Source organism: Branchiostoma belcheri, unplaced genomic scaffold, assembly GCF_001625305.1.
Source record: "Branchiostoma belcheri isolate BF01 breed outbred unplaced genomic scaffold, Haploidv18h27 scaffold248, whole genome shotgun sequence".
Lineage (NCBI taxonomy): Eukaryota > Metazoa > Chordata > Leptocardii > Amphioxiformes > Branchiostomatidae > Branchiostoma > Branchiostoma belcheri.
In genome coordinates this window covers 84,385-105,933 of record NW_017803852.1, presented here as the reverse complement: position 1 = coordinate 105,933, position 21,549 = coordinate 84,385, and the positions used below count along the sequence as shown (strand labels likewise).

Genomic DNA, 21,549 nt, shown 5'->3' with positions numbered 1-21,549 from the left:
GCAAAGTCACAAATCTCGGAAGGAGGTTACGAGTAGTGTAGCTTAATGATTAAGTACGGTACACACCTATGTAGTTTTTGCAGAACTTCTACAACAGAAAAACAGAATAAGCTTCCGTTGTCTACAACTAGATCAATTTCCTTTTCCACTATTACTATACACAATTGTAAAAACAAGTGGTACTTTTTTGATAACGATAAGCTGTTAAAAAGTTGCGCGTTTTAAAACTTAACTCGCTAGGCCGACAGTTATCGAACTCAACTTTCCTCTTCGAGACCCTACCATTTCACTAAATATAAGGCAAAATTACCATCTACGTCATTTAGCTATACATGGTGTACACAGACATACTAACATATATGCAAACATGTATACATATACGGCTTGCTGTAATGTCATAGGGTGAATTTTTTAACATGTAAATAAAGGGCCGTGTTGTGGAAATATTTGCTTTTCTTTCTTTGTTAAATGAAATTAAAACTGTCAAATGCGAATAAATTGAGACATGCTTTACTACAATAAAAACCAGTAACTGCAAACTGTATTAATACATATTACTAATAATCAATTAAAACTCAACAACAGTAATGTAATGTTACACTATTTCTTTTTTTTTTCAAAATTATTCATAAAAATTCTGAGAAAATACTTAACATACTTAACACATTTCAACACATCAATTTTCAGATTATTTATCATCTCGTTGTTACGTTTCTGTAGAATCTAACGTTCAGCAACAAGAAATATCGGAGTCCGCCTTGATGCCGCTGATCCGGTCTGCTTGTCGATGTACTCACACAGGAAGGTTGTTGCAGCAGCGACACCTTGCTGTTAAGAAAGAAAAAAAAACATACATTACGAAAAAATATGTAGCTTGAATATGTGCTTGCTTTTACAATAAAACCAATATATTATCAAGGTACCTCATATGTATGAACGTGTACTAATTCATGCGTTATTCCTTACCATTTTACATATAAAACTGAGAGTAAAACACAGATTATACAAAATGTCGATAACTAACAGTGATTAAACAACAAAAAAGCGAACAAAGGGGAAGCGATTTTACGTTTACAAATAGAATGCAAAAAAATCAGTTTCTAGAATATAGTGTTCTTATCAGCCTCTGAACTGTTTTCGTGTTGTCTATTTTCAGTTGTTTTAGCATATGTAATGGGCATAGACCTACGATAATATATACTGCTTTCTGACCTCCCGCCGTACGTGCTTCTGCGTGCTGTTTACGTGCAAAAACGTGGGCAAACGTAGGGCATCCGTGCGTGGTGAGTACCACCTCTGTACGGAATCCTTCGGATTTGGGAGCACGCAGACACGCCGTAGAACTTTAAGTGCATGTAAAACATTTTCTACGTGCGGTCTGCGGATTCACCACCCGTGCGTGCGAGTACGAGTGACGTGCGTGCCCCGTACGTGTCGTGCGGAAGAAGCACGTGTGAGTACGGCCTTCTTACGGTTAAGTTGCAATCGCTCGGAGATCGTACGTTGTAAGAACGTACAACTCACTTACCACTTGCGCAACGTACGATGCACTCAACCGCTTACGACCAGACGTGGCGTGCAGACCACACTCTTACACTTTGTGCAACCGTGCGAGTGACGTGCGAGTGACGTGCGTAGACGCCACTCCTTCCCTACGTTTTCATAAAAACCGTAGCGGACGTAGCCTCCCAAAAAACGTACGAAAAAAAACACGTACGGCGGGTTGTGACCGTCGCTTAAGGAAGGTATACCATGCCTTTCCGTGCCAATTAAAAGATTAAAGGAAATAAAAAAAAATGTTTATAGTATAGGTAAAGATAAAGACCTTCATGAGAAACTCCATATCCGCCGGTTCCATGTCGAAGTCCATGGTGGAGAGATAATCAACATCTACACCGATGCATCGTCCGACATCTTCTTCCTGATGGGTTAAACATAAAGATTAACATGGAGAACAGATTCCATAGTTTTGATAATATACAATACTTTGCTGATGCATTTGAAAGTTGGATGTGTCTTGTATTCGTCCTAGGCTTCAGGACAGAAATGCTAATAGTGGAAATAAACTTTAATTCGATTTTATTTCAAAAGATTTCCATATGTTGTAAATTAGATATGTGTGTTCTTCTTTTCCATGGGCGACCGCCTTCGACTTGCCGAAGATTCTGTGTTCTTCGTATTATACCAGGATTGCAAAAGTAACGATACTGCATAGATCTTTAATCTTTTATTATAAAAGTGTTCCTAAACACCTATTCCACCATCTCCACCCACTGCGTGATATTTGTTATAAATACATGCAATAGATTCCTTTTCAAGTGACTTACTTGGCTAAGTTTCTTTGCCGTATAACGTTATATATATATAAATGTTTTATTAAATTCTTATCATTTACAATTTTTTGCCATAGGAGGTTTTTAAGTCAGGTTATAAATAGTCAAATCGAATCTTCGACATACATTAAAACTACATATTTTGTTACAAAAATGTCCTAAGCATGCCTTAATATTTACACGAGCAGTGATTGTGTGCTAGGGATAGTTTAGGCACCGTTCTTAATAGTCTCCGCGTATCGTTAAAAAGTACTGCAAGATTTGCCCCAGGCACGGTAATGGATACATATGGACTCTCCAGAACCATACCAAAGCGCATAATTCTGGATAGAATCCTCGTATCCAAAAACGTATATTTGCAATAGGCATATCTCTGAATACCTAGCTACCTAGTCCCTAGATACCGTATCGGAACATGGTTCTGCAGAGAGCAAAGAGTTCTGAAAGAGTTCTAGATACAAGGGCTTACCGTGAGTTGGTTCTTGCTTCCGACAAAGTCCATCAAGGTTCCGTAGTACTGTCCAGCAGTGGACACTGGTCTTTCACCAAGAATTTCCATCTTGGCGTTTTGGAGAGGCAAGAAGTTCTGGTAGAGGTTTTTGATCTTGTTGTCGGTAAGCTGAAGATATGAATAGAAAGTTGTTATTACAATTTTAACAAACATATTAGTACAAATTTACTTAACATATCATTCCATCAAATATATATATGCAAAATGTAATAAAACCTGGAAATATATATACATTGTTAATGGAATACATCTTAAAATGTTAATACAGTAGAAAAATGAAACTAAATCCGGCATTACACTACGGTTTATCTTTTATACATTACTAGCGAATGCTTTCTTAAAATTGACATCTACTGGATCAAAACCCTGTCAATTAAGAAAACCTAATCACCGATTTACTTTGGAACCCAAAAATACAAACCAAGCATTAACTGGCGCCAAACAAACTGATCATACTTCCGTTCTGGCAGTAAATGTTTGACGTTACGAGAGCCCCGTATCACTTTATGATAAAAATATAAAGACAAAAAAAAAAAACTGAAGACCAATTAGAAATGTGTTCCTACATTTAGCATCATCGTCAGTTAGAACGTGACAGTACATCGTATGGAACAGTCACTTTAAAACTGTGCTACTTAAATCCAAATGTCTTACCTCTCCTTTCTCATTTAGAAGCAGCATCTTGAAGGCTTCTTCTTTGGTACGCACCTGCAGTCTCTTGACATCTCTCTCATTAATTGTCTGTGATGAAAATTACGTATAAATCATTGTTTAGAACACACACTTGCAGCAAAATGATATATCAGGCAGAAAAATAGCTAGAAAGGCCGACATTTGCTCGGGAGCAAATGCAGCAAATGGCTTTACCACGATACCCCCATGCAGCACTGGGATCTTCCAATGTCTTCTGCTATTGGACCATGTATAACCAGTGTTCTATTTAGGACTATTAGTTGTGGATTTTGGTTTCCAAGGTACAATCACTGTTTTTACTAAGTACTTATTTTACAACTGATAATTACAAAATCAATTTGTTACCAAAACAGTTCTCACTAAACATTTTCAATCAATGTATAGCTGGTTTACATTAAGTAAGAACACCACATACACAGAAACCATTACATATAAAAGGAATGAAATACATCACTGCATCAAATTTAAAGAGAAAACATTGTATCGAGTTCGAATGAAAGCTCATCTGTGTTAGTAGAATCCATAGTTAAAGAGTTTGACTTGTTCCAACACAAGAAGGAAGCTCACCATAAATTTTCGGCTGATCCTGTCAACCTTCGTCAGACTTGTGATGCAGTCGCTGACTTTCCGGAAGTCGGAAACGTGATGACGTCAGGAGTGCATCAAAAATGATGCCGTCTTCCCGCCATTTTTGATGCACTCCTGACGTCATCACGTTTCCGACTTCCGGAAAGTCAGCGACTGCATCACAAATCTGACGAAGGTTGACAGGATCAGCCGAAAATTTATGGTGAGCTTCCTTCTTGTGTTGGAACAAGTCAAACTCTTTAACTATTGTATCAAGGTTTGTTGTCTACTGTCTTCACATTCCGCCATCCACATTCCAGTATTGCAAAAGACATCTTTAGATATTTTAGGCATGTCGATCACCATTATACGGCAAAATTATTTCTTGTTTCTCCCCCAAAGAATCAGGCGAAAATACATGTACATACATGTGCGCGGTAATGTCATTCATGAAACCAATAACATAAAGGGCAGATCTATATTTACCTTATAGAAAAGCCTCCTTGCTTCCTCTGTAGTCATGTGATTGCCGGTTCCTGATAATGTTTTCTGAGTCGTCCTTTCCTGTAATAACAAAAACACAGTTTTGTGCACATCCTTTTGTGTGTGTGTGTGCTTGTGTGTGTGTATTTAATTGTGTTTGTTTTTTGTGTGCTTGCGTGTGTGTGTGTGTGTGTGTGTGTGTGTGTGTGTGTGTGTGTGTGTGTGTGTGTGTGTGTGTGCTTGTGTGTGTGCCTATGTGTGCTTGTGTATGTGTTTGTGCATATGTGTGTGTGCGCGCCCCTGGTTGTATGTTGGTATGTGTGTACGTTTGTTACATTCTTATCGGGCATTATAGCGAGAGATTATAAACAATGGCCATTGACAATCAATGGCCTAGGACTAATTCATTATTGGCTAAATATTTCGAAACAGTACAAATGAGCATTAAACATTATTACCAATGCTACTTCTAAGGCCCGCAAATTTGCGAGCGTTAAGAATTGGGATGGTTATTATAAAATAAATCATTTTTTATCCAATAAAGTGCGTTTCATTTCCCCCCTATTTTTAACATACAATATCTATTAACTGATTCACTTACCGGTTGTTCAGTATCGGCAAACCATCCATCCGTTTCGTCCTTACCGAAAATGACCTGGATGATTGTCCCTAACTGCTGCATTTGCCTCGCGAGAGATTCTTTTCCCATTTCGGTTAAATCCTTCTTCTCCCTTAATCCTTCAGCGTATTTTCTGTGTAAACAAAAATGTCAAAATATTAGTATCGCATAATATAGTTTAGCAAAAAGTATCCAGCCATCATGGTGATTGCAACTAACTCTTACTGTTATCATTTGCTACATCATTTTATGAAGCTAAAATCCTATAACTGCTCGTTTATCGAACAAAAAGAATAGAGCAAAAAACACAGGAGAAGAACTATATGCTATGAGTCGGAGTGGCGTATGAGATAACTTTATTGAAGCCTTTGAAACATCAGTTAAGGCAATCGGCCATTAGTATTTTTTCATGAATGTGCCACATTGTAATGCATCTGTATCATAGTGAACTACTAATATACATAAATGAAGATTACTGATTTCATTCATTTGTAGATAATGAGATGAACTACCTCGCCTTTTTGGTGGGGGGTCTCTGGTTGTGAAACTCAGGGTTGACTTCCGGTAACTTCTGCAGACGCCTCTCAAACAGATACTGGTGCACCTCTCGGTTATTACTGGAAAACTGATTGTAGAAAAAAAAATTATTAGGGTCATTACATCACGAACATTGTTAAATGAAATATTTTAAATTTCGGCACCAAAATGTTACATGATACATCTTAAAAACTGCTTCAATTATTGTAAACTTTAATTTACTAAAAGCAATTCACGAGTCAGGATGATTCCCCAAGGCACTGTACGATATGCTGACATAACAAGTACGATTAGCTCAAACTCACATGAACAATATGATGCTTGTAAAGTTGTTTTTTTTTTTTGTATTCCAGCATGTGATCACAAGACGTGGAGGGGACATACTCAAGTTTTTTCCAATTTATATTAATGACATCGCCAACACACTAGACAATACAATACTCATTTTCACCTGAGCAAAGTGAGGAAAGTCGTGTAAAGTGAATTTCCCAAGGGCACAAAATCAGTACGCGGTGGCGTGTCAGGACTCGAACCCGGGACCTCTTGGTTCCGAGTCTAGCACACTGCCGTTATTCTACGCGACCCCACAAAGTTTGTTGTAATGTTTAAGAATTATAATAACTTACGACCAGGGCTCCCAGTGTTTTGAAGAATTCGTCAGATCCAGATTCTGGGGATTTGAAACGATCCTTCCTGTACTCCGGGTAGAAGAGCTGGTGGATGCTGAGATCACCCATACTCTGGAGATGGCGGTGGAAAGTCAAAGACTTGTCCATTGAAAGGTACCAACCTATTCAACGAATACAGAAATAGAGAAAGTAAAATACACGTTGCAGAATGCAAAACAAGTTTTTAATAATACAAAAGGCACAATGTCTTAGAATAGTATAAATAGTTACCCCTAAACAGTGCTTGGATTTTGATCGATGACATCATCTAATTAGCATATATTATGGATATTAGATGTTATTACTTATATTCAATTATATAAGGTGTTATCAATGTTAGAAAGGAAGTATTATTTAATATAAAACCCAGCAAATTTTTGTTAGAACCCAAATCACTGACTTTTCCATAAACTTCCCAGTCGGAAACCCTGTGAATGTGTGACAGGGGATTTAAGGATCCAGAGCCTTACGTAAAAAATATTATGCTATTCACACTATATATTTCACGATAATTTTAGCAATAATATGGAATAGGTAATGTCTAGTATGACGTACCGTCAAATGCATAAAGTGGGAAATTGGCTGAAAGTCCACCGTCGATGAAGGTAAAGAGCCGATCCAGTTGGTATGGTTGAAAGGCAACTACAACAAAGTCAACACACATAGAACATTAGATTCATTTATACATTGAACATTAACATTTTGCAAGTGTTTGGAAGTTATTGATTCAGAAACTAAAAGCGTTTGAGTATACACCTACTGACACCAAAATGTAATACCAATTTACCTCAATTCCCTGAAAGTATTATATCAATTTACATACATTCTCTATTAGTCCCGACTTATTGATAGTAAACCATCCTTTTAACATTCTAAGGACAAAGCTTCATAAACGCAATATTAATATGATCAGTCATTTTAATAAAAATTGAAATCAATTCATAGAGTAGCGTTAAAAACGAGGGACCGACATGACGTAATGGCCAGCAAGGAAACGGAAAAGGCGCGCTATTGCAAGGTAATTTTCCTTTTTAACATTAAAATTTGCCTACAAATAATTTGCCTATGCTTACCAATAATTTGTGTGAATAACATAGATTATACATTGTACATTCAAGAAAAGTAATTTTTCTTCATCTATACAACAAGAAAGCGCACGGTCTATACCTGTATCTGAGTGTACTTTAACCAGGGCTTTTTTAACCGTTCTTTTGCACAATCTATTATGTTAGTGCTACATACCTGGGATGGACATGGACATTCGCACAGCTTCCCGCACCCTCAAAATAGGAGTGGTTTTTACGTGGAAATATGATTCCACGTCGTAGTTGACGTTGTACGCCACGATGCACAGTTCTACCCCGAGGACGTGGTAGATCTATGTGGGAACATAGAAGTGAATACTGTTCAGACACGGACAGCATTAGACATTAGGGAATGTGATAGCTCAAAGCACAAGAGACTGTTTCACTCTAAAAGACCAGCAATTAAATTGGACGATAGCAAGTAAAAATATTAATATATATTTTCGGCTTCATTTGAAACCTACAGAGGTAGAAATAGCCCCAAAACAAGCTACTCTAGAAATCGCTTGTGCCTTTTTTTTTATGCAAAAAAAAAAACTAGAAGCAACTGTTTCTTTGTCATCGCGTTAATTGCGTTACATATAGCGATATGCGGTATACGGCATTGAAATTGAACAAAATAATATCAAATTTTACTGTCCTAAAATCGTAAAATGTATATTCTAATTTTAAATAAACATACACATAAACATCATAAAACTCCGATGCTTTATTTTTATTCACTTCACATATTCACGATATTTGCAGTTTGTAAACATACCTGTTCAAAGGTCACATCTTTATCCAATGGCAGGCCTCGTTTCTTCAGGTGCCTTTCTAGGATCTCTCCAAACCACTTCATGAACTTCCTGCCCGGACATGCGCCTTTCCTGGCGACCAGATCCACGACTTGGATGAACCTCTTCATACCGGGAATCCAGTGGAATGCTTTGCCACGAGCATCTGTACATTTGTATAAATGAGAGTTTTTCCACAAAAAGCCATTATATAACACACTCTACAATGTAGCTACGTATATTAAACGCGTTGAAAAGTAGCTCTGCAACCTCCCTCCCTCCATTACTCCCTCACTCCCTTACTCCCGCACTCTCTAGCTCGCTTTCTTACATGTGGTATTTTACATTTGTTTTAGAACTCCTGTTCGCTTAGCGTTATTAACATTGTTCTTTGGTCCAACCTGGGAGTTCAAAATGTATATAGGGATGAGGATACCACTGTGTAGACTTGTATTGTCTATATATAGGGATGAAGATACCACTGTGTAGACTTGTATTGTCTATATATAGGGATGAAGATACCACTGTGTAGACTTGTATTGTCTATATATAGGGATGAAGATACCACTGTGTAGACTTGTATTGTCTATATATAGGGATGAAGATACCACTGTGTAGACTTGTATTGTCTATATATAGGGATGAAGATACCACTGTGTAGACTTGTATTGTCTATATTTAAACTATATTTGTTTATCTCAGACCTAATGGCTACCTCCATGTAAAGCATCAAGCTGGACGATTTGATTACCAAATACCTTTACTAGATAACCCACCAAAGGTGATTCACACACACACACACACACACACTCATAGACACTAACACACACACAAATACACACTCACACACACACACACACACACACACACTCATAGACACTAACAAACATACACAAACACACAAACACACACACACACTCATAGACACACACAAACAATAGACACTAACACACAAACACAAAAACACACACGAACGCTGCACTCATGACAGTCAACTAACTTTATGGTACCACTCACCTAACACAACTTCCAGCAGGTTTTTAGAGCTCAGTTCTTCCAGCATCTCCTGTGGCGTTAACCCGATGGCGAGGAGGGCGGCGGTGATTGCGCCTGCGCTGGTTCCGGCGAACCGCGTGATCTGAGGCAGGATCCCAGCATCTTCCAGGACCTGAAGCCGAACACGATACCATGAACATCTGTCTAAGATTCTATGCTAGCATGTGCATTGTAAAGGCATCCAAATTGATTTCATTACAGCTGAACTAAATATTCTCCATAATGACATTGATCTAATAAGTACAATTACTGTCATTTCTTAGTACGTTTTTGTTATACCAGAAACATCTAAAATAGCCTTGTGGGGGGGGGGGGAGGGGGTGTTGCAAAGAAAATGCTCGAACAAGCTTATAACACAAAAAAGGCTTAAGCAACTATTTACCATCCGTGACATAACCTATATATTTTAGCTGGTTGTAGAGAGGTGTTGACACCTTGTTTTATAGGCGACATGACAGGAAATTCATGTTAGGTAGTGGCTTCTTATTTTCTTGTCTTTTTACTTGACGTTTATGTTTTGTTCCTTTTTGGTTTGCCATTAATAAAAAAAAAACTAACATACACTCTATCACAAAAGTACCTAAGCAACAGGTTTCTTTCTCAGCACTCGGTGTACAAAGGTAAACCGAATTCCGTCCTTTATATCTGGTGCAAATTTACATCAACACTTGGTATCCAGTGTCGGTGACTTCAGCACTGGAAACGCCGAATCGGCAAACCAAACCTTGCCTTTAAAAAGGGTATCGAGATGCCGTCTATGAACTTTAACACTAATATTTTCTAGATCATAGCGCCCAGGAAGTAAAAAATCGTGACAACAAAATGATCAGCAAGACAGGACTGCTCGGCCTCTTCCTCACATTTTATAGGCATAGACTTGGCCTACAATTCTGCACTGTACGCCGACATTAGCACAAGACGCCAAGTACCGAAATAATTTGAGAACTCGGCTTCCGACGCAATTTTCCCCTCGAGTTCTGCAATGGGCGGCCTGTTAGGAACCTGTTACGTCGGTACCCTATATGTAAAACAGATCTTGTGGTCCACACAATTCCAACATAATATGATGCAGTACCAGGGCCCGGTTCCGTGGAACCAACTTTCCAGGGAGCAAAGACAGCTCTCAACTTAACATCTTTCAAAGACTCTCTGTGAGTAGGACTTGAATAGCAAATGTTTTTACGATTGTTCGTATGTTGAGTTGAAATAATCATGTATGTTCTTATTGTGTGTTTTCCCATGTACATTGTGTATTTTACATCTGTAACCCCATGGATACCTGAAAACCAGGTCAGTAGACCTGAGCGTACTACTCTGGTAAAATAAAATAGATGAATAAATGAATGAATTAATGAATGAATGATTTTGTAATTGGTGTACTGAATTTAAAAACTATACTTTTCCTCACCTTACATACTCCGATGTATGCAATGCCTTTTGCTCCTCCCCCTTCAAAGACGAGGTTTTCAAACTTGAATCGATGGTCAGAAAACCGAGCGCCAACGGTTGTCGGGAGGGTCGGCAGTGGTCTCGAGCAACTTTGCCCCATTCTAACAGATACGGTGAGGAAGGTGAGGAAGGTTAGACATCAAAGTGATGAGATACACAAGAAAACAGAAAACAGTTACGACAAAAAAAAAAGAAATCGGAGCATTATACCCCTTGTAAAATTCATATCATTTTGCATGTCTTCATTAACTATTCAAATGACCAATATGTTAACATAATATATGCATAGTGGTTCTAACGTTTGAGTAAGTTACAGTTGTCACAAGGTCTAAATTAGCTGCATAATTAGTATCTGTTGATGTTCCGCCAGCCGTATATAACAAACATTTCATGTATAAAAGTGCTATTTTGTAAAGCATTTTAATTACATAAGTTCCTCTGTAATCATGAAAAATTAAGTCTTTATTTGCATAATTTGCATTTAATTTTGTACATCCGCTATAAGCTACCTACAGACAAAAAATGATGAAAATGCGTTGTTCCTTTCTGGACTCATCAGCTATAAAAGATTCGCCAGTAACTCCCCTGCAGTTCCAGAACAAGCTGATAGGGGGTATACCCACACCACTTATTCCTGGCGGAAAAAGCTATCTGTCTCCAAATATACAAGATCATAGCATATGTTTAGGATAAAAGATAGAAAAAACGGAAGTTCTGCTGCAGTACCAAGGTCAGACGCCTGGAGGCTGATATTTGACCTTAGCTTTTGTCTCCCACGACCTACCAACATACAAAAAATAATCACAATCCATAAAGGCATTCTATTCTGAATTCATGCTAACTACAAATGTGTGGAAACACAAACACACGCGCGCGCGGAAAGACACGCCTGAAACAATACCTACATTTTTCATGGAGATAAAAAAGGAAATGAAATGTCTTGAACCCTAATAAATTGCTGTTTACAAGTGTAATGGTGGAAGTACACTTACACATACAACCACATTTAACCGCTATCCTTTAAATATTAGTAACTATGGAGTGCTCAAGAAGTGTTATAGAATCTGTTATATCATGAAAAGGCAAGAAGGTTAAATCAAATATTTAATTTAAAACCTCGTTGGTTATATCAGACATTTCGTTTACAGTACTTTAAGTATTTATAGTACACAATAAGTCAATATTCAAGAATTGACAAATGCGTTTGATTTAACATTGCGAAATGTATGACCCGGGTGACTGCGAAAAGAATGCAGTTATGCCTTGGGGGCTAGATATTAATTATTCATGAGCCTGTTTTAACCCTACCTCTGTCATTATTCCTACTGTCACCAAAGGTCGATATTATTGTCATACAATAAAAAAAAATGCGACTTAACGACTTAAAGGAAAGGAAAAAAATCTAACACTATAAATGATAAGCACATATATTAACTCCGAAATACTCGACACACTTCTGGTTATACCCTTGTCCTGCTGGCATTCCAGGCACAATATTTTTCAATAATTTCATGTCTTTATTAGATCATAAACCCCCATTTTTTTGCCCTGCAGTGGCATAGTTACTTACACAATCGTTGCGTTTCGCTGTGGTGTGATGCGTTGCACGAGAAATACCCCTAACCCCTAAGTGCTCTATAGATGGCACTGTATGTGCAGAACAACAATTGTTGTACTCCACAGGACAAGGGTAAGAGGTAATAATACTCTCAATCAATCCCTTAAGAGAACTGTATTTGTAACCATAGTAAATTAAAGGACAGCTACTTACTTTAGGTCCTACAGCGGGAAGGCAGGCTGACCACAGCGGCACGCGTGCACACAACGTGTTCTGAATCAGCGGGCAGGAATGTGCTGCTACTTATATGGTCCGCTTCTTGGCAACTAAAATAAACACAACAAAACAAAGTCGCAAGGGAATGGGTGGTACCTTCTTGAATTATATGGCGCTTTTTTTATATATTTCACGGATAAGAATTATTGGCCTCCCATTCTTTTAGAAATTCAAGAGACAAAAATTAAAGACAGAAACATTGCCTTTATTTATTTCTTTAAAAAATGAAACGTCTCATTACTCAGACCAACCTAGGTTGGCCGTAGGTTGTGTATGATAAGCGTCATTATACTTCATAATGCATGTATTGCGCTCAGTCATAGGGGATTAATGCCTAGTTTTACTTTTGGTAAAATTAAAGAACTATCCCATATTTTGTTTAAGTCTACGGTATTGACGCTAAATGGCCCATTGTCCGGGGTTGGTCATGTGGATGATTTGCAGCTAAGCACACTGCCTCTTCCCTACCGGTTCACTCCCCAATGTTTCGGGTATGTCAATTGTATACGTTAGGAAAGCGTTAAACAGCTACTAATTTAAAAGATACCTGAAGAAAAAAGGCAGAATGGAATTTTTCGATTAGGCAAGGAGTAAATGAAGCTTCGTTCGAAACACATTTTAAAGCTATCGAAAACAAAACTTGAAAAAACAAAACTTGAAACTAATTTTCTTCATCATAAACTTCAAATTATCGCCTTAAATGTCCTGCAAAGTAGAATATTCCAGGTTTTGTGTCTCGGGTGCAATATTTAAGAGATCAACTCCGGCTTCTTTATGAGTAGGGGGAAGCCAAGACCAAGAGAATATGATATAACGTCTGAATTCCACCTCTGTACTAATTGGCCAGTCCAGCAATGACCACATGGGTTTTGTATTCACTTTTCAGTGGTTTCTTAGATACTTTTTCTCATTGGAATATTTTTTGCTGTTGTTAATTAAAAACCGGATTTTCAACTAGTCACAGAAAAAACCGTTATTGACCCCACCTTGACGATGAAAAGAGTTTCACACTGACAGGTCACGCACGGCCACTTACCTACCAATATAGCAGTAGTGTAGGTAAAATTAGGATTGCATCAGAAATAAAGAAGATTTATTTTTGACATTGTCTGTTACTTACTAACCGCTGTAAAACAGAACTTCCATGTGGGAGGGGAGCAAATAGCTGGGACACCGTCACCAGGTAACTAAAACAAAACAAAACAAAACAAAATAAAAAAAAAGGACCTACATCGTGCACATAGGATTGGTTAGGTCAATGTTGCATCTAACGAGTTACTGTTAAAGTAAAAGTGTGACGATTTAAAATTAAACTATGCCATATTAATATTTCCTCAACTTTCGAAACGATACGGCAAAATTTTCAATATGGAAAAGTAGGGACAGTAGGATAGGAAAAAATATATGTTTCGCCATATCTTATATTAAAAAGAAACAAATGTTACCGTTAATGTTCTTGATTTAAGGTATGTTTTGTATTCGTTTTAATGTCCCTTCTAAAATCTGTAGATGGTGTCTTATTGATTACTATCAGGGGGCGTCTAGGAGAAAACATGGTAAAAGAAGTGATGAAAGTCCCTCACACTAACACCGTTATACCGCAATCATCTAGAGATTATAATCGTATTTTAAGAGACTCCCATTAACATTTAAACACGTTATTGAAGAATCCTAGTAAACTAGTAAACATAAATATGACGGACGCAAAAAACAATGAATATTCATCGTTGCCAGCTGCAGCCATGTTTAACTGATCAGTAGAGCGCTAAAAGTATAGAAAAAAGGTCTACTACCTATACATTGACGATGAAAATATTTCGTCGAAGGCAAGTCACGGATGTAACATGTTTGTAATTTATCTGTTATTTTGGTCATGGATGACAAAGAAGCTTTGTTTTGGGAAGTTTTGTGCAGGTGGGCGTCGCCCACTAACTTATTGTCAAAACCAAACCAAGGTCTATATTATACCAAATAATTTTCATGTACAAGTATGATTTATTAATCTTTTGTTAGATACCCCTGCTGGATAATAATTTTCAAACTGGGACAGTGAAACTTCACCTCAGCCGGGTTTAATCGACTGTTTCAACAATAGAAGACAGATGACAGTGTAGCGTGACTGGTGTTATTTATTATCTTTACCACAAGGCGAAAGTGTTGTCCTCTCTTTGACCCCGCATATATCCATAATGTTTGGAATCACTATGGTCATAGCCTGGTATCCAAGCGATCGTGTTGGGGGCGGGTTTTCTTCGGGGCTAAAGGAGCTCTTCCCCGCCCGACACAGCTACGTCCCCCCGAGAGATTGGTGGTGGTGGGGCAAATCAACCTCAGGTTGTGAAAACCTACGGATGCAACCTAGCTGTGTATGCGGGGAAGATCTCCTGCAGCCCCGAAGAAACTATCTCCAACCACGATCGCTAAACTACCATGGTCACTACTCACAACAAGAAAAATTAATCTGTCATAATCAAACATAAAAGGTTGTGAGAAGTAACTTAAAAATGGCAAAAAACTAAGAGCTATGTTTTTTTTTTTAATTTAACAAAGTCAACCCAGACGTTTGTATCCAGATAAAAAAAAAAGGTTAAAGACTGAGTGTTACCTACTAATATATATCGCTAGCTAACACCCATGCAGTATGTCGAAGGAGTTTCGTCACAGCGGCCGGTCGCTATTGTAAATGTCGCATCACCCGGAATGTATCGTGTTCTTAACGTGGCCCTGAGGGAGCCCAGTGGGAAGCTGGAGGTACGGGTAAAACTCAAACGTTATTGGAAAGGAAATTACTCGTCAAAATAAAATATTACACGCAATTTTCTTCATCTCAAATTTTAGTATTCAACTGGCTTTGTTCAATTTTGTGTGAATTTTGCTATCTAAAGCAGAAATCTGTAAATAGATATTAATCAAAAGTAATTTGAACGATTTTAGGGAGTGTTTACATGTATATTAACATGTTGCCATGCATGACACGCCTATTGGATACGTCAAACTTGTGAATAATACCGGTACAAACAAGACTTACAATCCTCGAGGTCACCCATGATGACGGTAGTGGCTTTCTTACATGTTACATATCCACTAAAACTGACGGTATGTGTGCTCTACCAAGAGAACGGTTTATATTTGTAAAAAAAAGGTTCACATTTTTCTGTATGGCGTTACCAAAGTAAAAAAAAAATATCGTTTTGAGGTCACGGGTTCATTGTAGATGACCATGGTTAACCCCAAAAGGAACACTTGTTTGGTTCCAAAAGAACGTTGAAAATTCGACCAATCAGGCACAGGATTTACAAGAATTACCACTTTTCAGCAATTTTGTGAACATCAAATTTACACCCCAGGAGGGCTCAAGGCTTTCATCTTTCTTTGTTGTCACACCTAACGACACTATTGAGAACACGTGTCACATTGTTGCGTGACATGCGTTAGTTACATGATTTATTTCCATTACCACAAGGTTTTAGATCTGTCCTCTCTGTGACCTCGCAATTCACTACTCACACCCAACTATGTCAAAACATCCCTTTATTGTCTCCCGCTGGACAAAAACAGACTGAGGAGGAAGGCTGGTGACGCTGAGAGGTCACGGGTCACTAGCTAATTAACAGGTTTGACCCCTCAGGTCCAAACCGCCCCATTGATACTTATAATTATAAAATAATAAAACAATTTGTATTCAAAAGCACTACAAGAGTTTCCAAAAAGCCATGCATAACTGTACAAAACATAATGGTCCATTTTTCAAGAATGCCTGTCAAACAATTTACTCTCAACGGATAAACAGCATATTCACACCTCACGAAGGTTCATTTTTCATTGTAGTAACAATATGACTGTTGGGGTGAGGTGAGGTGAACTTCTATCTATACAATAAAAGACAATTGCAATATAGCGTGACTTGTCTTTGATACTTTGTTTACAGTACTCTGAGGACCCCGCTTTCTGTGACCGATCCGTAACCCTTACAGTGTTTTGGTATCACTATGGTCACTTGTAACAACAAGTTCAATCTGTTGTTTCATACTTGGATACTTTATAAACCCTATTAGCTTTCCTTTTAGTAGTTTTCATATTGAACGAGTTTGAATTTACAGTAGTTAACTGCACAGACGCAAAAGACGTAATATATTTTTTAAAGTAATTCTATGGCATACGTGACGTTATAAATATTTTGGCAAAATAAAGCCACATTTTTATATCTTAAAATACATATTACTTTAGACAGATGCTTAACTTAAACTTGCAGCTTCATTTAACGGCTGTAGTCAGATGTAACGACGATAAAAAGGCATAATTGTGAGGTCGGCTAGAAGCTAACTACGTTTAGGCAAGAGTAAGACGAAAAAAACGGGTCCTTTTTTGTCGGGTCTGTTGTAGAATGCCTTCTCTAAACTTCTGACTAGTTGTATAGAAGACTTACACCGCGTGCACCCAGCTACCGAAAGAAAAGAATGTTTGTTGTTGCTAGTAACAGCATGGTGTTTAACTGATCACAAGTACAAGGTGTCCATAGGTGTTGCCATGGGTGGGGTGGGGTACATGACAAAGAAACAAGCTTTATTACCTCCATGACATGTCATGGGGGTTATATATTTTACTTGTGACTATCGTAGCAACCAATCTAGACCTGAAAACACACTCTGTTTAAAACAGTGACGGTTTATTTTAAGATTTAAAATGTTCGAAATAATTTTCTTTTAGTACAAGATTGTTTTCTGTAGTCTGTCAAGTTGATTAAGTATTTGCATAGACGAACAATAGTTAATCTTCCTACCCATCATGCATGTTGATCATTGCGTAATACTGCACAGTCGGTAGGGTCCTCTTTGTTTTGTTTATATTTGTTTTGGTTTGGTCCAATCTGTTGTTAGGGAGCTAAGGTATAAATAAGCAAAGTTTTTGTAAGGCGTTACAGAACAAACAACTTGAGTTAGCAGCAGTTGTCTCAACATTTGCTGAAATCTGAGGTCAGTAACTTCTTTATTTTTCATAATTCTTTAAAGTCATTGGGGAAGCTACCATCTGCCGTGGTTTCTCACTACTGCATTGTTTAGCTCTTGGTCAATCAAGACTTTCTATCGAAATACGCGTGCGTTGCTAAGGACTAAACTAGGTAGGAAATTAAAGAAACATTTTTTTCTCTTATGGATTAAAATACTTTTAAGTATTAAAAGGTGGAAGGCGGGTGTTATTTTTTAATGTATACGAATTTTAGTAAGTATAAGAAACCGGAACCAGAACGTCTCAAGCCCGTAGCCAGGGGGTTCGGGGGGTTCGGAAGAACCCCCCCCCCACACAAGGCTCAAAGATCCACTTTTTATGTAAAGGTCCAAGATTTTTTTTAAAAAAGATAGTCTTGAATCGTCGAAAAACTGCTCCCTTTGTCATTGAAGAAAAATTTGTCTCTTAGAACGAAACGCCATTTTAGAAGGTTCATTTTTTCAAAATTTTTCGGGGGAGCATACCCCCGGACCCCCTAGGAACCTCGTGCTTACGGCGCTTGAGGTCCCCTCAAGCACTGGGAAGACCACGCCCACCCCCCATTCAAAATCCTGGCTACGGACATGCGTCTCCTTCGATATGGATCCGCCGGGAAAGACGGATGCCTAAGTGTGTGGGTCTCAGATTCGCAACCTCTTATTCACCTTAAACAAGACAAATCCACGCGAAGGCCACCGTGTCAACCCTTACCCAGGTGTAAGAACTAAAATGGTCTCCATTGTCTCTAGACACATAAGGATGCCACCACAACATTCATACTGGACGATTATTTACCTGCGCACAAAGAAACGAAAACTTTTGAAAATGTTTTAACGCCAAGTTAGTGTTGGAAAGAATGAAATGTCCACTTTGTTATTACTACTATATAACTTAAAGCCTCGGTCACAACTCGCCGTGCGTGCTTTTTGTCCGTACGTTTTTGTCGTGGCTACGTCTGCTACGTTTTTTCTGCAAACGTAGGGTGGCCGGCCGAGGGAGTACGTCACTCGCACGGTTGCGCAAGGTGTACGTACGTGGTCTGCACGACACGCCTGGCCGTCAGCGGTTGCGTGCATCGTACGTTGCGCAAGTGGTAAGTGAGTTGTACGTGCTTACAACGCACGATCTCTGTGCGATTGCTACGTTGCCGCGTACAGGCCGTACCTACACGTGCGGCGTACGCACGGTTTCCTTACTCACTCGCACGTTGTAAGTGCGTGCATCTCCTGTTAACTTCATCATCACTAGCCGCCCTGGTGTCTTCCGCGGCCCGTTTCTTTGGGTCTTGTCTGGTAGTCTTCTTCTGAGCCTTCCTGGGCATCTTGGAGACGAGTTGGCAGTCGCCGGTCAAGTCGTCTTTATATACTGTAGAAATCAGGTGCGTTGCACGTGCGTTGCACGTGCGGAGCACCTGGTATGGTGCACGTGTGTTCTGCGTGGTCATTGAGCAGGTCAACTGGGAAGTGAGGAGTAAGCACGGATGACGCAAGCACCGTGCGTGGCACGCACATGCTTCGTGCGCTGTCCGTACAGCAATTGCACGTGAGAATAGTGAAGTTAGACTCACGGAGTCCGTACGTTGCACGCTCATAGGCTGTACGGGGCACGCGCGTCGCACGTACTCGCACGCACGGGTGGTAAATCCGCAGACCGCACGTAGAAAAAGTATTACATGCACTTAAAGTTCTACGGCGTGTCTGCGTGCTCCCAAATCCGTAGGATTCCGTACGGAGGTGGTACTCACCACGCACGGATGCCGTGCGATTGCCCACGTTTTTGCACGTAGACAGCACGCAGAAGCACGTGCGGCGAGTTGTGACCGTCGCTTAACAGTCGTCAAACATTCTGTGGAATGTACTACATGAATTTCTGCAATGTTCACAGCAGTTTTATATTATTTGTATACAATTTCTAGTAGGGATTGGCTGGAATGTCCTACCTGTGAAAAGTATTCTGTACCTGTCCCGATAATTACGCAAGAGAAACATGCCTTTAAGTAAAGGTTACTACGAACCCACCGTCCTTCCCAAAACCAGATCTGCAAACATTAATTAATTGCACTGTCAACACCTCCGATCAAGTCCCTTCGTGTGATGAATTTTTAATGACACGTCGCTTTTCTATCAATCATTTTTGGCCTAACCCTGATATCAATGTCTACCTTATGTTTATGACAATGAATCAGCATATCTATAAAAATATCAGCAACAAAGCAGTGGTCTATATATTTATGTCACTATTTATAATTTGGTTACGGTATCCCTGTGTTGTATGGTTGTGTTTTTGTAGTATGTGCATCTGCATTCGATTTCCTTCGGCAAGCAACAGAATGCTAACACGTGTACCCAATAGGTTATTAATGCCTCAAATGTATTTTTTTAGCGAATACCTACTTGTTTTATTGAAAAGGTTTGTTATTTAAGGTTTGGAGCTTGAGTTAGGGTTAATTCTTGTAAGGCCACGGCAAATGATTTTTATGGATGACATCCGCGCGCGCATTGATTTTCGCCTGATTTTGAAAAAAAAAAACAAGAAATTTTGTTGCCCTTTGACAGTAGTCAACATTCCGAAAATGGACAAAATGACATGCCTTGCCATCCCGGAACGTGGATGGCAGATAAACATGAAGAGAGGAGACAAGACAAGGCTCTGATTTATTGTTTTGACTTTTACTTTGATGCGGTGATGTATTTTATTCCTTTTATACGTTCCCACGGAATCAAAACCATTTGTACAATGATTGAAAACTTTCCCTTTTCAAAATTGTTCAGTGACAAATTGATGTTGTGACAGGTGGCAGTAAAGTTAGCACTATATAACTATCGTTTCTTGTTTAACAGGGCTCATGATGTCAAAATTTCAAAATATAGGAATCTTGTTTTTGGGGGGCCCGTCCTTATTTTTTTTCGCCCTCTCGCATTAGATTTGGAGTCTGCGGAGGATGTCATCCATAAAATTTAGTTACTGTGGCCTAACACTGACAACAAAGCAGGGGATTTGAAAACGATTTTTAGTTTAACTGTCAAGGGGCGGCCTTTTGAATGTCATTCATTGATACTTTTTATGGCTATGGCTTCTGTTTAGATAGAATGTTCACAGGAACGTGTGCATTACTGATTTTGTAAAAATTTACTGTCCCAACTTAATTGATACTACGACGTTTGTGTTGACTCCAAGTCCATAAAATATACCAATCTACGTTATTTCTCTACGAATGTTTACAGCAGGAATGCTTATAAAGAAAGCCATTAGTTGGTCTCACTGTGTCTTCTGATGACCAGTTAGAATACTGTTAAAATGCATGTAGTAGATTTACGTAAGTCTGCAAGGCTTGCTTTGGTTGATGTACTGATGTGTTACCAACCTTGTTAGAGATATGGTAAATAACCGCATCACTGGGGAATAGCCACATATGCCAAATGAAGGCATAACAGATTAAGAACGGTGTGATATGCAGAGGAGGGACGGTGTGCCTGTAGTCATATAGTTTGTTCTTGGCTAACACACATGACAGGGAAGGCTGTTCAAAGAAGAGTGTGTTTTGTGTAATTGTTACCTTCGCCAAGAAGGTTATGTTTTTGTAGGCGTTCGTGTGTCTGGGTGTGAACACGATAACTCAAGAAGGCTAATATGGATTGTCGTAATATTTAGTAAGTAAATAGGTCGTTATAAGACGTCGAACTGATTCGATTTTGGGTTCCCTAGCGGCTTGTTATGGTACAGCAACTGTATTTTTGGTTTTGATATCTCATGGTCTAGACATGCCACGGCAACGAAATTAAAATGGTTGGTAGCTCTTGTGCTGGGGAGGAAGTGTCGTGAGTTTGGCCCCTCTAGTGGCTTGCTCTGGAACTGCAGGGCTATCTGTCAAGATAATAGCATGTTCAGGACAAAAGATACAAAAACCAGAAGTCCTGCTACAGTACCAAGGTCAGCCACCAGGAGGCCCATA

At 38.9% G+C, this 21,549-nt stretch overlaps 2 protein-coding genes across 2 annotated transcripts; both read right to left on the bottom strand.

Annotated features, from left to right (window-relative positions):
• Positions 1–699: 699 nt before the first annotated feature.
• LOC109471327 lies at positions 700–7,743 on the bottom strand. Its single transcript, XM_019770615.1, has 8 exons — positions 7,654–7,743; positions 6,967–7,053; positions 6,370–6,533; positions 4,591–4,668; positions 3,499–3,585; positions 2,803–2,952; positions 1,826–1,921; positions 700–828 (listed from the first exon to the last, which is right to left on the bottom strand). The coding sequence occupies exons 1-8, from the start codon at positions 7,670–7,672 to the stop codon at positions 724–726; spliced, it is 786 nt and encodes a 261-aa protein (XP_019626174.1). The 5' UTR covers positions 7,673–7,743; the 3' UTR covers positions 700–723.
• Positions 7,744–8,220: 477 nt separating this feature from the next.
• On the bottom strand, positions 8,221–10,879 carry LOC109471315 (uncharacterized protein YqhO-like). Its single transcript, XM_019770605.1, has 3 exons — positions 10,737–10,879; positions 9,290–9,440; positions 8,221–8,438 (listed from the first exon to the last, which is right to left on the bottom strand). Exons 1-3 carry the CDS (start codon positions 10,875–10,877, stop codon positions 8,221–8,223), a joined length of 510 nt encoding a protein of 169 aa, XP_019626164.1. The 5' UTR covers positions 10,878–10,879.
• Positions 10,880–21,549: the final 10,670 nt, after the last annotated feature.

What these genes read in the sequence shown, in the direction of transcription:
- LOC109471327 (XM_019770615.1), bottom strand. An exon ending in AAACACTGGGAGCCCTGGTC is followed by an intron (nt 4,669 to 6,369) that starts GTAAGTTATTAT and finishes TTGTTATTACAG; the next exon opens with GAAAGGACGACTCAGAAAAC. An exon ending in GAAGCAAGAACCAACTCACG is followed by an intron (nt 1,922 to 2,802) that starts GTAAGCCCTTGT and finishes TTAACCCATCAG; the next exon opens with GAAGAAGATGTCGGACGATG.
- LOC109471315 (XM_019770605.1), bottom strand. Translation starts at nt 10,877, where the DNA reads ATGGGGCAAAGTTGCTCGAGACCACTGCCGACCCTCCCGACAACCGTT. An exon ending in CATACATCGGAGTATGTAAG is followed by an intron (nt 9,441 to 10,736) that starts GTGAGGAAAAGT and finishes GTTCGGCTTCAG; the next exon opens with GTCCTGGAAGATGCTGGGAT. An exon ending in CCTGCTGGAAGTTGTGTTAG is followed by an intron (nt 8,439 to 9,289) that starts GTGAGTGGTACC and finishes ACAAATGTACAG; the next exon opens with ATGCTCGTGGCAAAGCATTC.